We start from the raw sequence: 18,253 nt of genomic DNA on the forward strand, positions 1-18,253 counted from the left end.
ACAGACACCAAAAAAACTTCACCGGTGTGTTGTGTTGATATGCACAGTTTGAGAGATATGCACGATTTGCATAAACGTTGCAAACCTTTAAACAGTCAAACGAATAAACGTCATCAACGTGGATGTGGGACCAGTCATTCTATTCCAAACGAAAAACTCCAGAAGAATACACAGGCGAATCATATAAGGTATAAATGCATATTTTTTGTTAACAAATATTACCTATCTATGCGCAACTATCAGATTATGCAGATAAAGCGGATAAGTATGTTCAGCATTTCTAAATTTATAAATATTTGATTACAGCCAACTTTATAAAGTTTATCTAATTATTTGTTATATAAGTTACTATATACGTATATCACGCTGAGAGCCCACCTTCGGAACAAACCTTCTAACCATAAAGCCTTCAAAGTTTGAAGGTTTGAAGTTCACAAACCTTTCCCAATGGCAACTTACGGGAGCTGGCTTGCGGTTAAGCGGTACCTCACCATCTGCAAACACCTCTACCCCCCACCTTGGGTATGGGACACACCCACAATGTCCCCCACCCCCACCCCAATCTCAAAACTAATTCCATGGATCACAATGAACCTTGGAATGATTACAATCCTTATCTCAACAATAATTCTAATTCTCCACAAAATAATTGGAGGTTCCCCAAACGACCCGGATTTCCATCACGGTGTCGCCCTCGTCTGGGGTATCGTGACAGCCACTTCGATTATCGGCACTGCCATTTCGCACTTTTTAGCTTCTTTGAACCTGGAATTTTGCTGGTGGCTAGGAGCGGGCCACAATCTATCTCAGCGAGTAAATACTAGGAAATTTAAACAGAAACGTTGGACCAACTGGAAATCGGACTATATCGGGATTGCAATGCATTTAATGATTGGTACGCTGTTGCTGGGAAGTTCTGTGGGATTTATTTACCCCATAGTGCGACACGGAGATCCCTGTTTTTTCATATTTCGCACAGCTGGCTTAGCTCCGAGGGCCTGGTGGGTAAAATTGCTACGGTCCGTAATCCAAGGAAGTATCTTTGTCCATGGGAGCCTCGTGTATTTGGGTGCAATGTTGCCCGTATGGGTAGGGCTTAGCTTATTGATTAAGTTAATTCAGAGTTTGTCCCACCCAAAAAATTCTAGGGGATCCGGACCAGTTAAGGAATACCTTAACGATAAACTGATCTACGACCAATTGCAAATTTTAATGTTTGAAGGAAACAAATTGGTTTATTATATTGCCCCGATCGGATTTATGATGGGAATGACGTTGTGCATCTTACTTGGCAGCGTGGTCGTGGCTGTAGACCAACTCCCGATCGGGATCAAGCTGGAATGTTGTCTCATGTGGATAGGTGCTTGCACCGCAACACAGGTTCTTTTTCCATTTGCCGCAGCGGTTAGTAAGGGTTCAGAACAGGCTCGGAAGTTTTGGAAAGTTAAGAAAAATCAACTGCTCAAGTGGGAACGGAAGGATGTTAAGTGTTGGAGAAGAATTGTGGTGGATGTTGGGCCTTTTTTTGGGATAGTTAATTCTACAGCCACAACGTTCCTGTATCACACAATGGATAATACGGCGGAGCTCATAATTTGGTTGAAATTTAATTACAGTGGGTCAACGGGTTGAATTCGTGGATGATCTTTTAGACGATAAGAGAGCATACAACCGTTCATAATTTCATAATTTTTGCTAAGATAAATATATAATTTGTATTCATGTTGCAATCAATTAACTAAAACTGAGCATATGGTGCTTTACTATTTGGAAATATGTAATTGTAAGACTTATATGCATAAACACATTAATATTATATGTAGATAGTGGCTTCTGCATTACATGTTGCTGTTGGCACCAGTTGATTTAATGAAATGGTGCTTTGTTATTTTCAAATTTCCTCAGATATTCAATTTTTACATCTATATTATATCCATATTTTACAGAGCAAAAGATCAGACGGAATAAAGTTGGTACCAAAAGTTTTCTCAGACTGTATTAACCAGGCAATGATTTTGCTTCCTGAAAAAAAACAGCCCGATTTGAAACGCAATTATGGATTTTTTTCATAAGATTAGATTTGCATAAATGGTGAAAATCTTTATTACTGTCGATATTTACAGTATTCAAAAAGTGGGTGAGATGTACACATTTTTTTCTAGATATATTTTATATTAAGTTTGTTAACGGTCCTGTGCGTTGAAAAATATATACATAAGTATGATAACTGTCAAATCACACTCGCATGCTTGAAAATTCAAAAAACAATGTTTCATACTTAGGAGGGGAGCTTCACCACTTGCCACTCACAGAATCCGATGCCCCTTGGATATGTTGTAGTACCCGATGAGTGTACTAAAACCCTGAAACGGTTTGACTCCATGGCCACATTTGCGTCCGCCACACCCACTCAAAGGTGCGAAAAACACGAAAAATACTCTGTTTTGGTTCATTAAAAAATCCGCCAAAAATCCAATTTTGATCGGATTTTCAAAAAAATTACATATTCTTCATCTCAGACACTTCCTTTATGATATCCAATACCAAACTCAACTTTTTTGAAATTTTGATTTTTTCGAAGACATACCCATAGTCAGAAAATTTTCGAAAATATCCAAAAAAATTAAAAAAAATTATTTTGGTGTCGGATAAAGAACGTCCGGGAATGAATGGGAATGGTCTGAAAATGTGGTCATAAAATCACAATGAGTTATCGGAATTTTAAACTTTTTGCATATGTATAATACCAAATACGTACCTACATAATTTAATTAATAGCTAAGGCCGCCACACCCCCGTTGGCGACTAGTTCGATTTTCTTGCGAAGATTTTTCATTAAATTTTTTCCCGAAGTTTTTGCCACTTCCGAGGTGATTTTCTTCCATCGTCCTTTGAATTTTCGAAAGGTGTCAGGCACATCTTGAAGCCGGGAGTATACTGACTTAGAACGTGCCCAGAATTTTTCGATTGGGCGGAGTTGGGGTACATTAGGTGGGTTGATATCTTTTGGTACGAAATCAATATTTTTCTTTCTGAGGTACTCGGTCACTTTCTTTGCATAGTGACAAGTGGCGAGGTCAGGCCAAAACAAAACTTTATCATTTTTGTGAAACCTATTAATAAATGCTTCCAATCCAGCCTTGACGCAATTTTTCAGATAAATATCTTGATTGATATTCCCTTCGAGAACTACCGGGTCTGATACATGTCCGTGACTGGAGATGCATTGCCAAATGCAATATTTCTTTGGAAATTTGTCTTTTTTTCGTACTTTTTCTTCATAAATGCCACTTCAGAGGGATCCGAGCTATGAAAAAAATGACGCCCTGGAAGATTTGAAGGGTCAACCGGAACATACGTTTCGTCATCCAGGATCACTACTTTTCCACGCATTTTCTTCAACAATTTTTGACAGCAATCCTTGATCCGACTTTCTTGTACGGGCTTGTAATTTGGTGCAGGTTTTTTGGTCCTTGCTTTGATTCCTAATTTATGGACCTTAATTTCCCCCAGGTAGCTTTTGGAAATTTTGACTTTCCTGGCAGCTACAGCTACTGACGTTGATGGCTTGGTTTTGAAAATTTTTTCAATTCTATTTTTCACTCGAGTGGTCGCTAGCTTCGCCGGACGACCAGCTGGCTTCTTGAATTGCACATTTTCGGAATCCTTGAACTTTTTTATGTAGGAATACACATTTGAACTTGGAATTCCTTCCTGCTTAAAAAAGTTCTAGGTCACCTTGGAGTCTCGGTTGGCTGTCGTGTTGTAGAACTCCATCACTCGTTTTCCTAACAGCTCCCTTTCAAACAAGCTTCTTCTACCCTTATCCATTTTTGAAATTTAAGAGTGATATACCAAATTGACCCTAATGAAGTGGGCTTTCAGAAATTTAAATTATTATAGTTCGCGGGTTTATTGATTTGTCAATATACTCGCTAGAGCGCGCATTCCCATTCATTCCCGGACGTTCTTTACATTTTATAAAAATAATTTCAAGCAGGAAAAAAATTATTCGTGGATGTAATTGTTTCACTTGAATGGGAACTTTTCTTTTTCCATTTAAAATCATTGGACCACAAGTAACTCTTTCGTATTTATTACTGCCATGGCCAATAATAAATACGAATGGGTTTATGAACAAATGAAAGAACTCAACACTTCATGCAACAAATCGTACTTTGGGTAAAATCCATGCTTAGTTGAATCTAGGTCAACTCAGCACCTTAAGGTTTACAATATCTATGTACCTTTTCCTAAATATGGGTCAAGTTCAAGGGCCACAAAATTCCAGTGAATCATTTCTTCCCTCCTGCCAGTGAAAAGGTGAAGGAAAGTGTCACCTTGTCCTACATAAAACCCAAAATTCACTCACAAATATTCACCAGTCTTGCTCGACTCTCTTAGGAAACAAAGCTCATCAAAAATGGGTAGAAATCTTAACACTCCATTCAGTTTTACCATCGTCCTAATCGCTGCATTTGCAACAAGTGGGTCAGTTCATGCTGGCCAAATATTTCAATGGGACAGCGGAAGACCGATAGTTAGTAAAATAAAAATTATCGTAAATTAAATCAAACCAAATATGTATATCTATTTAAAATAATTAATCTACTTTTTAATCATTTGTTTAAATTAAAGAATTATTTTATTAATTTAATTTAAGTTTCATTTTATTTTATTTACATTTTTTTAACTTTTTTAACCCCTAGCTCTCCGATGAGTATGAACTTTACGGGTATAACAGCGCTAAATGTGTCACCCTTCACGGAGACAATCTTGAGAACGATGCCATCATCGATATTTGGGGTTGCCAGCATAAAATTAATCAAAAATGGACTTTTGGTTCGTTCGATTGGGCTAATGCAAGTTGCATACATGAATTTATAAAATTAACATAAATTTCATTCAAATAAAAAAATTCTTATGCTACATAATTTCAGTCCGCCAACACGGGAAGGTACGCTTTAGTGAATCGCTTATCTGGAAAATGTCTCACCGCCGGGCCTCGAGGTGGTAGCACGGATGAGGATGAATTTCAACAAATTCACGTCTATCAGTACGCCTGCTCGTCGGAGTATAATCCATACCAATTATGGGAAATGAATCAAAGTTGGGACTATCGGGTTAGGAGGGGAATTTTCTTATTTTATTCATAAATAAATAACCTTGATTTCATTTCGTGTACATAATTTTAGACGTATTGGTTCATCGAGAATGTCGGGACGAAGAAATGCCTCTCGGTTTCTAAAGGTCAAACTAATGAGGGGGCTGCCATGACTGTGTGGGCTTGTGACACCACAACCCCGAGCACGAACCAGTTGTATTATTTTTGGTAATAATCATAATTCGTTTTTTGTTAAATTGGTTTTTAAATTTGTTCAATTTTTACAAAATTTTTGTTTATTTGCCATCTATTTCTAAATACGTGCAACATTGGTGGGTGCATTCGTATTTTGAATCGATTTGACCAAGTGTAGATTTTTGGAGGAATAAATAAATATTTTTGTTTCATATTCCCTTAAATTTATTGATAAATCATCCAATTAAACTACATAAAACTCATTACAGATTCATAGGCATACATATGTAAGTCACCATTCATGAAAAAAGTCAAGTGGGGTAATGAATAACTGCATAACATTCCCATGCATAAAGCAAAATTTGTAATCTATTTATTAAATACTATTAACGTTAGCATATTTAAGTATGTAAGACGTTTTAAACGGGATGGTAAATATTTTATCTATGTATGCTGGTACAAATTTAGGTACTGACGAGATAAGTTTTTTTCCCCATGTTTCTTATAGATTATAAGTTTGGCTCGCCCAAACCCCCACTTTTGGCGAGCGAAACCTTCATGTGAATTTTGCCATGATGGATGACAAAATTTGTGAATTTAATTCTTCTGGAGATTCAAATCACGTTTTATTGTTCGTGTTCATATTTACATATATTATGCATATGTGAATCAAACAGTGTGATTAAACACGACCGTCGCAACTACCCAACTACAAAAGCGGAGACGATCTAAATGATAAGCTCTTACCTAAATATCTGCGGTATCAAATCAATCAATTAAACCATGCACATCACCATTTTACCTGTATGAGCAACAAGACAAATAATTAAAAACTGTGTAAGGTATGCTCTCCACTTTAATATTTTATTATAATTAATTAATTAAGCGCATGCACACTTGACAGAATCATCCCATTATAATTGTAATTAAATATTCACTTATCATTTCGATAAGCCAACCACTATCACGTGCTTGTTACGATAAGGCTTGAATATGTATAACTACCAAACGCCCCTGGTCCACTTGTCCAGTTTGGAATTGGACGTGGCTGTTTTGGACACCCCGATTCGAGTGTTAGCACCTGGATATAATTTTACCTTGAGTGACAGGTAAAATTTAGAGTAGGTTTAGTTAATAGTTTGTAATTTTATGACATTTATCAAAATGTACTCAAATACAGATATAGAACGGAGAGTACGACCTTCCGTGACCTTTTGTCCCACAAGGTCTGCACATTTCCAGAATTGCCAGGCATGTTTGTTCAATCTTATACCGGTTCGGATGACATATATTAGTAAGATAAGAAAAATCATTTTTTTACGATATTTGGGAAACTTTGTTATAAAATTTTGTGCATAGTCGACACCGCTACGCTCCCGAGTACTGCAGCTTTCGAGACGGCTTCGCCTACAACAATGGGTTGATCGGGATGGCTGGAGATATCATTGCGTACATGGGAAACACAACCTTTACCGATATGGTAGACTTGTAATTAATTAAGTCAATAATGATGCCTTATTAGCTCACCCTGCGTAGCAGAGGAGCTATTGAATTCCTCTTGTCCGTCCGTCCGTCCGTCCGTCCGTCTGTCCGTCTGTCTGTCTGTTAACGACTCTTTTGCATCAATTCATGCTAATTAGAGCCATTTATTGGCATTCTTGACCAACTTATTAGCACCACTGATATCGAACAATCGGAGACTCAAAATGGTGCCAAACAATTGAGGGAACAGATGCAAAACGCAGCAAACATGCAGTAGAACCGGATGAGATGACTATAATTTTTACTTGGAATTTGTCAAAATTTCATGTCAAAATTACTGTTTGTTTTCCCTCCTTTATTTTCCACCATCGACGCAAAATTATGTCACAATTATGTATATATTTTTTCCGCCTGTTCTGCACCATTAATGCAAACTTATACGAAAATTGCATATCAATTTTATACGCCTATTCTGCACCATTGGTGCAAAATTACGTCAAAATCATTATTACAGGGTGAGCTCCTTCTAACGTTACAACGGTTTATTAGCTCACCCTGCGAAGCAAGGGAGCTATTGAATTCCTCTTGTCCGTCCGTCTGTCTGTCTGTCTGTCTGTTTGTTAACGACTCTTTTGCGTGAATTGATGCTAATTAAAGCGAGTTATTGGCATTTGTGACGGACCTGTTGGCACCACCGATATCGAACAATCGGCGACTCAAAATGGTGCGAAACAATTCAGGGAATTAATACAACACGCACCAAAAGTGCAGAACAACCCGAAAAAATACCTATAATTTTGACGTAAAGTTTGTTAAGATTTTATGTCAAAATTATGGATTTACTTTAACCGTTTAAATTCCACCATTGGTGCAAAGTTAGACACAATTATTTGCATCGTTTGTACGCTTATACTGCACCATTAATGTAAATTATACCAAAATTGCGTATATATTTTGTCCGCCTATTCTGCACCATTGGTGCAAGATCATGTCAAAATCATTATTACAGGGTGAGCTACTTCTAACGTCACAACGGTTTATTAGCTCACCCTGCGTAGCAGAGGAGCTATTGAATTCCTCTTGTCCGTCCGTCCGTCTGTGTGTTAACGACTCTTTTGCATCAATTCATGCTAATTAGAGCCAGTTATTGGCATTCATGACCGAGTTATTAGCACCACTGATATCGAACAATCGGTGATTCAAAATGGTGCCAAACAATTGAGAAAATAGATGCTAAACGCACCAAAAGTGCAGAAGAACCGTCAGAAACACCTATGATTTTGCGTCTACTTTTTTAAGGTTTTATGTCAAAATCCTGGTTTCTCTTCCCTCGTGTATTTTGCACCATTGGTGCAAAATTATAGTAAGGATTATGGGAACCCGATCACTTGGATTTTTGACCTTTAGAGGGCCAAAAAATGATTCTAAAAATCACAAATTTTGCTAGGATATTATAAATATTATTGTTCACAATATCCGTAAACATAGAATACTTTAATCCATTATCCACTTCATATTTAATCTTTTTCGTCACATCCTTCATTCGTTGTTTTTCGGAAGACTTTGCAATTTCGTTGTTAATTTTCTCCAATCAGAAATGAAATTTTCTTAAAGTATCGACTGTTTCACGAACCTAGAAGTATTTCTTCTTACATAGAGGCCAAATTTTATTTTTTTGACGAAGATGAAGGATGTAGATGAGGTTTTCATTTTTCAACATCAAACTGATATTTTTTTTCGATTTCTTCCTAGATGGATGTTGCACTGTAGATTTTAGCACGGTCGGGTCAAAAACTTATATGGCATTTTTTTATACCTAATGATGTGGGGAATACGATGACCTATCACAAATTCCTTGAAATCTATTTTGGCATTCATACGACCACCATATATGCAAGGGTGCGAAATATGGCCAAATTGAACCATCACCTGCTAAATTACAGATTTTTTCGGAAATTTGAAAGAAAATTTTATTTTCTCGTCGGTTTTCACTTTCGTGGGATATTTGGGGTGGAAAAATGGCCTTCCCATATTTTTTGTCTGTGTTTTAAAGACGTGGGACTCGTCGTGAAATATCAAATCTTCTGGTGAAATTTTGCTGCAAAGCTTGGAACATGTTGCGTTTATCATATTTTCTTGAGCTTCCGTGTATTTTTCTGAACATTTTTCTTTATGCGCTTAAACCCTCAATTTATGGTGTTTAATGTGGTACAATCAGTTTGAATTAGTCTTTAACTTTTTCGCCACACCAGACACGGACTTTGATGCGTACTTTCCAAAAAACAAATTAATCGTTTTTAACTTTCGTGGGGTTGTTATAGTGTTTTCTTTTCATATTCCTTTTCTGAGGTTGACATTTTCGGATTCTACATACTTTTTTATGTATGTCTTAATTTTTACCGAAACATACCCGTCTTCCTTGAAATGTAGTCAGGCATTCTCCTCACCCTCGAGAAACGAATTCTGGTACTTACAAAAAACTCATTTCGCGAATTCTTCGCTTTGGAATCGTGTAGGAAATTTGTTTGCCAATGAAAATTTAAGAAATTTTGAGGATTCGTAGTTCGATATATTTGTAATATCATACCAAAAATTTGGATTCCTAAACCTGATTTTTGACTAGATCCCAGCTAAAGTTTAAAGTGATCGGCTTCCCATAATCCTTACCTTATATCCCAATTACATATATCTTTGCTCCGCATATTCTGCACCACTAATGTAAAATTTTGCCAAAATCGCTTATGTATTTTATCTGCATATTCTGCACCATTGGTGCAAAATTGTGTCGAAATCAGTACTACAGGGTGAGCTACTTTTAACGTTACAACGGTTTATTTATGATGACGTTTGAATATTTAGTTGTCCGAATTACTTGTCGCCATTGGGATGAATGAGACGACCTGGGTGAAGGACACCGACGACCACAATAACATGATGGGTCGCTCAGTTCCATACTGAGGAAGGATGGCGGACTCCTCCGCTACAATTCGGAATTGCTCAAGTACTTATTTACATATTTATTTATGACTATTTAAACAAGTTAAAACATGTTGGTTATTTCAGGTCCGTAGTGATTGTAAATGCTGCGGGGGGAATTTTAAGTTCTCCTCTAGATATGCTCAAGTATATGCAATTTCATCTAAATCTGGGCAAAGTAGGAGACCAGCAGATCGTCCCAGAGGTAAAATTTGTATGAAAATTAATGCCTGATTTACACATTATAATTATTATTCTGGCGCCCAGAACGTCATGAGCTGGTTGACCACACCATCCAACATGCAATTCCGCGGCGTCATAAAAACCGGAGATAATCCAAATGCCACAGTCGACCTGAACGTGGCGTATGGCCTTTGTCTCAATGTAGGAATTTATGACGGTTTGTGAGAAGATACGTAATAATTTCTTGGAGCAAATTGAAATTATGGAGAATTATTATCATCAATTTTTTGGTCAGGTTGGCTTCGCCTGAGTCATGGTGGCTACATCACTCCGTACGAAAGTTCGATGCATATCTTCCCAACGCTGAACTTGGGCATCTTCATCGTTATGAATGGACCTGGCTCAGTTTCCGGGACTCTGTACCCCGTCAATGTTTTAGTGAACGATATTTTCGACACACTTCAAGGTTTTGTGCATCCGGTAAATTTTGTAACCAGTTTTTGTGAGTATGTATAATTTATATATAGGAAATGCAAAGCGGAGTTCACAAATTGCCCCGGTTGGTCAACCCTCCGACTTAACCGTCGGACCGTACCCGGTTCGAAGAAGGTATGCAAATGATAACCAAGTAAATGTAGGAGCCGAATTGAAAATTGAGCCGGAAGAGGCTGTCGGTCTTTTTGGGAGTGGTTTCAACGGTATTTTACAAAATTACGCTAATAAATATTTAACAACCAATTCACTAATGAAGTAATTCCTCGCAGGCGAGATGAACATCACGATGCGGACGAATCTGGACGGAGTGCCACAATTGTACGTCGAGTACGGCATTTGGGGTCATGGTTGGCTAACGCAGAGTTCCAATGCAACATTTACCATTGCATGGGATACTGACTACTGGATGATGTCGTGGTCCAATCAGGTCGGGGCGACGGAAGTGACTTTGTTCTTCGTAGATGTGGACACGATCCAATATTTGGAAGCGGGATTTCAAAGTGCTACCAATTTTGAGAGAGGATTACGACTCGATGACCTACCAGCAATTCCATACGCACCCGATAGTTGTGGATTGTAGGGAACGGGAAAATATTTATAAAATAAGAAATTAAACTAAGGAGGGGAGCTTCACCACTTGCCACTCACAGAATCCGATGCCCTTTGGATACCTTGTAGTACCCCATGAGTGTGCTAAAACCCTGAAACGGTTTGACTCCATGGCCACATTTGCGCCCGCCACACCCACTCAAAGGCGCGAAAAACACGAAAATCATCACGTTCAAAAATTCATCAAAAATCCAATTTTGATCGGATTTCCGCAATTTAAGCATTTTCGTGATCCCAGATAGTTGTTTGATAATAAAGAACGTCCGGGAATGAATGGGAATGCGCGCTCTAGCGAGTATATTGACAAATCAATAAACCCGCGAACTATAATAATTTAAATTTCTGAAAGCCCACTTCATTAGGGTCAATTTGGTATATCACTCTTAAATTTCAAAAATGGATAAGGGTAGAAGAAGCTTGTTTGAAAGGGAGCTGTTAGGAAAACGAGTGATGGAGTTCTACAACACGACAGCCAACCGAGACTCCAAGGTGACCTAGAACTTTTTTAAGCAGGAAGGAATTCCAAGTTCAAATGTGTATTCCTACATAAAAAAGTTCAAGGATTCCGAAAATGTGCAATTCAAGAAGCCAGCTGGTCGTCCGGCGAAGCTAGCGACCACTCGAGTGAAAAATAGAATTGAAAAAATTTTCAAAACCAAGCCATCAACGTCAGTAGCTGTAGCTGCCAGGAAAGTCAAAATTTCCAAAAGCTACCTGGGGGAAATTAAGGTCCATAAATTAGGAATCAAAGCAAGGACCAAAAAACCTGCACCAAATTACAAGCCCGTACAAGAAAGTCGGATCAAGGATTGCTGTCAAAAATTGTTGAAGAAAATGCGTGGAAAAGTAGTGATCCTGGATGACGAAACGTATGTTCCGGTTGACCCTTCAAATCTTCCAGGGCGTCATTTTTTTCATAGCTCGGATCCCTCTGAAGTGGCATTTATGAAGAAAAAGTACGAAAAAAAGACAAATTTCCAAAGAAATATTGCATTTGGCAATGCATCTCCAGTCACGGACATGTATCAGACCCGGTAGTTCTCGAAGGGAATATCAATCAAGATATTTATCTGAAAAATTGCGTCAAGGCTGGATTGGAAGCATTTATTAATAGGTTTCACAAAAATGATAAAGTTTTGTTTTGGCCTGACCTCGCCACTTGTCACTATGCAAAGAAAGTGACCGAGTACCTCAGAAAGAAAAATATTGATTTCGTACCAAAAGATATCAACCCACCTAATGTACCCCAACTCCGCCCAATCGAAAAATTCTGGGCACGTTCTAAGTCAGTATACTCCCGGCTTCAAGATGTGCCTGACACCTTTCGAAAATTCAAAGGACGATGGAAGAAAATCACCTCGGAAGTGGCAAAAACTTCGGGAAAAAATTTAATGAAAAATCTTCGCAAGAAAATCGAACTAGTCGCCAACGGGGGTGTGGCGGCCTTAGCTATTAATTAAATTATGTAGGTACGTATTTGGTATTATACATATGCAAAAAGTTTAAAATTCCGATAACTCATTGTGATTTTATGACCACATTTTCAGACCATTCCCATTCATTCCCGGACGTTCTTTATGTAGAAAAATAAACTAGGGGTTCACGTGCATAATCATTTTTCTTTTATACGATTTTTATTTAAGGAGTGCAAAATTTAAAAAAAAATCCAAAATCGGAAAAAAGTTATGTTTGGGACGTGTGTATCAAAAGTAAGTTCCGAAATGCACCTCTACTTATTTCAGCCTTTATCTCAATGGTTTGCAGACGTAGTTCTCGGTATTCTTTACGATTTATTTGTCTTTATGATTAATGTATTGGAAATTTTAATATTGCACCTTTTTGCAAAATTTGAACGAATTTTATGTACATGCGGTTTATTGTAATGCTAATTAATTTACATATGTACATCTTTACATGCATATGAACAAGATGAGATTTTATGCATGAATGGATAAGCACATGCCAAGCGTAAGTATATAAAATTACATAAAATAATGGCTGATTTTATTTTGATTTAGTTTATAAAATTAACCAAGAATCATTTTATTTTTAAGTTGTTGCAACTGCTAAATATGTATTTTGTAGGCATCAATCACTCTGAGCAGTGTATGTATTTACATTGAATTGAATACATACAACGCGACGTCATCAAAATATTTAATTGGGCTACACATCAAATGATGGAAATTTATTATTTATGTATTAATAAATCAAACAATTAAAATGAATTCACCGGAGTATCGATACTGGGGTGAATATCGTTGAGTAAATATCCTCATCTTTCTATGGTCGAGGCATTTAAATTAGAGACAATTTAGTCTGTATCTTGCTGAGAGGCTTGTTGGCCGATCTTGTAATGCTTAACAACATTGAAATTTGAAATTCGAATTACTTTTTCAACTGAAGACCGATTTTCAAAATACCGCCTGTTTTGAAAACCTTAGGTCAATTGGCGAAATACATATTCCCAGATTTTTCAAATTCGACTACACCCCCTCGAAATTAAGGTCACAAGTTCAAAAAACACGTAAAATAAAATAAATTCTTGAAGCGGAATTTCAATATATAAAAATCGAATCGCATGTCGAAAAAATACCCCAACACCCAGGTCACCGATAAAAATTTCAAATGGTCACTTGGCCACCCCCCAGGGGGTGTGGTTCTCGGCGCCTTTCCGATTGTATTCAAAACATGGGTTGTGGCATATCATTTTTCTCAGCTCGACGAGCAGATTACGACTGAGTAAGTAAAATTTTGAAACCACACCGCCAGGGGGTGTGGTTCTCCGCGCCTTTTCGATGTACATGAAACCATGTCATGTGATATATCATTTTCATCAGCTCGACGAGGAGATTGAGTCTGCATTACTGAAATTTAGAAACCACACCCCCAGTGGGTGTGGCCATTGGCGCTTTTTCGAATTTATCGAAACCATTTCATGTGACAGGTGACATTTCATGTGATAATGATTGCCTCATGTTAATGTTCTAATGCTTGTAAGTAAATAAATATTCACGCACATATCTAGCTGGAAGTACTTTTAGGGCAAAAATTATAAAACGAGCACAGTTGTCAAAGTTGTCCATAAATTCGCCACGTAGTGAGTTGGTTTCAGGGTGCGATAAAATACATCCGTATGATTTATAATTTGGTACTGTCTCCTGACCTCATAACATGTGGACATGTGGAAACGTCTCGTTCCCGATGAATACATTTTGATTATGTAAATGTATATATGTTATTGGAATTTAAGATAATTAAGTAGATGCATAAATGTAATTAAATTATTCCCCAGGATGCTTTAAATTTGTGCTGTTTCCTAGCAACTTTTTTGTTGCGGAGGATGGGAAAAGTGTTTCTACTAGTTTTTGGGTCTTGAATAAATGAATAGTTCAATAAATTTAGAACTTATAACGGGATTTATGTGGTATCGCGAGACATATATTAGACATGACTTGAGAGTCTCAAATATAATTTTATTTGATTCGTGAGCTTTCGAACAAAATTTTGTTGAACGACGGTGCAGGATTATATTCATTCAAATTCAATTCCGTTACAATTTGCATTACTTGTTAAAGTTCTGAGACACATTCGGAAAAAACTTCATATTTTCAGTTATCTATGCTAACGAGTTGTTGCATAAACATCCCTCCACCCACCGTCTCGAAGGCAGGACAATTTTAATGTCGTTCTTGAGACTAATCATGTGTCAATTAAATTCAATTCGACTCAATTGATAACTTAGATTTATTTAGTATTTGCCCAAACTTTTGCATATATAAATACTTATACGAAATTTAGTAACTATATAAATATGTAAATCCCTCGTAAATATGCAAAATCAAAATGGCAAAAAATTCGACAGATTTTAAAATTTCTTTGCAATTAGATCATCCCTCTCTCCAATTCTAACATTTATTATTTAAGTGTTTTGTTGTTTTGTACTGGATTCTTTTCCTCGATTGTATTTCAATCCTTTTTAGAATTCTTAATCCACAATTTTTTTCATTAATTATTAAATCCTGTGGAATTACTTATTATCTAACCTGGCCTTGCCAAGCAATGCTGCAAACAATTTATAAAAGTTATGCACGAATGGTTATTTGTTCAGTTGCGTTAGTATATTACAATTTGAAACGACACATTACAAAGAAAGCAATCATCCCTAATTATTTTAGTGCCAATTATTGAGAATGGAAAATTCTCGGCATGGAAAGCTTACGTGCCATAAATAACCATCGTATAACCCTTCAGGTTGATTCTAGAACATTTACCAGGAAACATACCCAAGTGTTGATCGAGTACAGATGTCAGACCCACGTCATATTATTCTTAATATGCGGATTATTCGACAAACTGATCAGATTTTTAACAGCAACTTTGAAGCCTATACTGACGGTTGCTATGAAAAGGGACGAATGAAGAAAAATTATTCTTTTGCGAATTTATGCTAGGCAACGTTGCTGAACAATTTGCACTTGGTTTCAGCTCGATCCGATAAGTAAAGCTATCAACAATTGAACTAATGCTCAAACAAAGCGCCAAAAGCCAGTTTGGGAAATATAGTTTTTTCAATTAATTTTTAATCAATTATGTTAACATTAAAATTTTGTGCCAAGGTTTAAATCCAAACAGCGTCCGTAATTGCTATACTTCGTGATGACCTTAGGGACCACCTAATTTAAATTGCATAATAAATTATATAACGACAGGAAATACGGTGAGATACATATATTTATAGCGACAAAAATCATTTTTAACCTCTATTGACTAACCTTCTATACTGGTTTCCGGAACCAAGCAGAATTCCGTGCTACTTTTCAAATTTTGCACATCATATTACAGCAAATAATTTTTCGGTATAACCAACAAATTATTCTTCACCAACGGCCTAATATATGTACGCATGCTTTAATTAATACCTCATTTTAATTATTATATTGATTATGTCCTATTCAGGTTTAATTCGCACAATCCATTTGCGATCAAACACACAGATATATAATATATCCTTCTCCTTCGGACGGGCTGACATTAGAACTTTTGAAAAGTCACAAAATAAATTTATTACAAATAACACAAAACCTCTTAAGTATAAGCGGACATATACAGAAGAACATACCGGAAAATATGGATTAATGCCAACCCAAATCGGTCCAACCCAATTGCCTAAATCCTTTGAGGAATGGAGAATTAACAAGCTAAAAGTTGAAGTTGTTGCCAATATGAGTTTTTAGTTGAAGGAAAAATAATTTCATTACCATAAAAAATAAATTGAGTTTCTAAGCAAACGTGTATTAGAAATTTCCATTCCCAATATATGAAGTCCGGTTTAACAGTGAAGCTATCATAAATATTATTTTAGACTTACATGATAGACCTAAGTAGTATTTGATAAGATATTAATGAGTAATATTCTTTAAGTCGCTGGCTGATTTTCATTGATTTTTCGACTTAGAACTGAGGAATAAATCGAAGCGTCAGCATCTTACCAGCACGGATCCCTTGTAAAGCGCTGCAGTTTAAAAAGTACAATGCCAACAGAACTGGTATATCGGTCTATACATATAGCATTTCGGCTAAATCGATTCATATGGAAAACTCCATTAGGTTGGAATCATGTTCTAAAGCGGTACACTTTCGACAAAGGTGGACCATTCAAGTTCAAATGGTGGTACATTGTTATAGTTTTCAGCTTTTTATGTGTGAATGGTGCAGGGAACGTTTTCGTAATTTATTCCCATCTATTACGCAATCGATATCAAATGACAACACATCATATAATTCAATACGTCATGATTACATTTGCTGGCTTGTTGGCATCTGGCATTGGGTTGGTTATTCTTGTTATAGGTGATGACGTGGTTGCCACTGTGAATGCTGCATTAGATTTATATGACGATTTCCGGAAAATGGAAGATAAGCCATTAGCGAATAGTAGAGACAACTCAAAGACAAACATATTGCAGAAATCAATAAGGATCGAGCAACCTAGACAGCTTGCGAAAACTATAGAAGGAAATCTGGATAAAGCAGGTTACAATGTTGGGAACATGGGCATTGTATTTTGCACTGCTTCTACAATATGTGTTTACTCTATCTAGGTCTACTGTGTCTAACGGTATTTACTACAACTATAATTTTGGCACACATAATGGCTCCCATTGTTGTCTTCATGGACTATGATGCCATGAATTTCATCCTTCGGGATATCTGGGATGCATTGGGAATATGGAATAATGTTGTCGTACGAGTTCTAAGTTTTTGCTTCAGAATGGCAAACATGTATATCTTCTATATGGAAGTTCAAAGAATTTTGCCCTTTATTATTTTCGTTCTGGGAATCGCGGGACAAATGGGGTTGAAAAGCTTGGGTATCGTGCTACGTCATGCGGAAAACGCTAGGTGAGTCAGTCTTTCGTAAAAAACCGATACGCTGAATATTAACTTTTCGGGTATTAACTGACATATCCACCACTGACACTCCAACTTATAGATTGGGAAGAACCACCCTAACCACAGCCTGGATTACACGATACAGAGGCATACAAGTATTAGTGAAAGTACCAGAAGTACCACTTGCAGTTCAGACATTTGTGCTAATGGCATTAGGTCTTTGCCTATCAGCTTCAATGAACTTTGCCTCAATTCGTTTTCTCGACTATGGCCTGAACCCATTGTTCTACATAAGATTCCCGTTTTATGCAATCGTCATATTACTAATTATAATTGCATTACTTCCACTGGCCATACGAGCGAACACAACTTCTGGACAAATTATAACATATTGGAAAAATCGGGTACGGGCTCAAGGCGAGCGTCGACTCATAAGTACGACACTCAGGGCCCTGAGACCTGTTAAAGTATATGCGGGGGTCAATGGAACTAACCTCTTCGAAGTGGACAAGCCAGTTCTTGGAACATATTTGAGCTCTATAATTGATTGGACTATCACGCTACTAATAACCTTTCCGCGCGATCAGTTGCAATTGAATTTTGGAAAATTAAAATAGATTAGATTAAAATAAGAATGCATAATACATATATCAGAAATACGGATTAGAATAAATTAGAATAATGTAAATGCAAGTCATCAAATCTTATGCCACATGCAAATTTTAGCCTGTTTGGTGTAAGCGGGCTCTCTCAATAAGATTATATCAATTCGGATTTTCAGTTTCTACTGAAAATCCGAATTGATATGGAACA

At 36.9% G+C, this 18,253-nt stretch overlaps 2 protein-coding genes across 2 annotated transcripts; both read left to right on the plus strand.

Moving 5' to 3' along the window:
* Positions 1 to 4,323: 4,323 nt before the first annotated feature.
* LOC110850244 lies at positions 4,324 to 5,364 on the plus strand. The gene is made up of 4 exons (XM_022097706.2): positions 4,324 to 4,540; positions 4,710 to 4,862; positions 4,941 to 5,123; positions 5,196 to 5,364. Exons 1-4 carry the CDS (start codon positions 4,424 to 4,426, stop codon positions 5,334 to 5,336), a joined length of 594 nt encoding a protein of 197 aa, XP_021953398.1. The 5' UTR covers positions 4,324 to 4,423; the 3' UTR covers positions 5,337 to 5,364.
* A 981-nt stretch (positions 5,365 to 6,345) lies between these two features.
* Positions 6,346 to 11,239, plus strand: LOC118435771. The gene is made up of 9 exons (XM_035852185.1): positions 6,346 to 6,408; positions 6,480 to 6,593; positions 6,659 to 6,779; positions 9,641 to 9,782; positions 9,845 to 9,962; positions 10,025 to 10,157; positions 10,236 to 10,406; positions 10,468 to 10,638; positions 10,705 to 11,239. Exons 5-9 carry the CDS (start codon positions 9,897 to 9,899, stop codon positions 11,013 to 11,015), a joined length of 852 nt encoding a protein of 283 aa, XP_035708078.1. The 5' UTR covers positions 6,346 to 6,408; positions 6,480 to 6,593; positions 6,659 to 6,779; positions 9,641 to 9,782; positions 9,845 to 9,896; the 3' UTR covers positions 11,016 to 11,239.
* The last annotated feature ends 7,014 nt before the right edge of the window (positions 11,240 to 18,253 follow it).

The sequence above is a fragment of the Folsomia candida genome, unplaced genomic scaffold, assembly GCF_002217175.1.
Source record: "Folsomia candida strain VU population unplaced genomic scaffold, ASM221717v1 Fcan01_Sc005, whole genome shotgun sequence".
Lineage (NCBI taxonomy): Eukaryota > Metazoa > Arthropoda > Collembola > Entomobryomorpha > Isotomidae > Folsomia > Folsomia candida.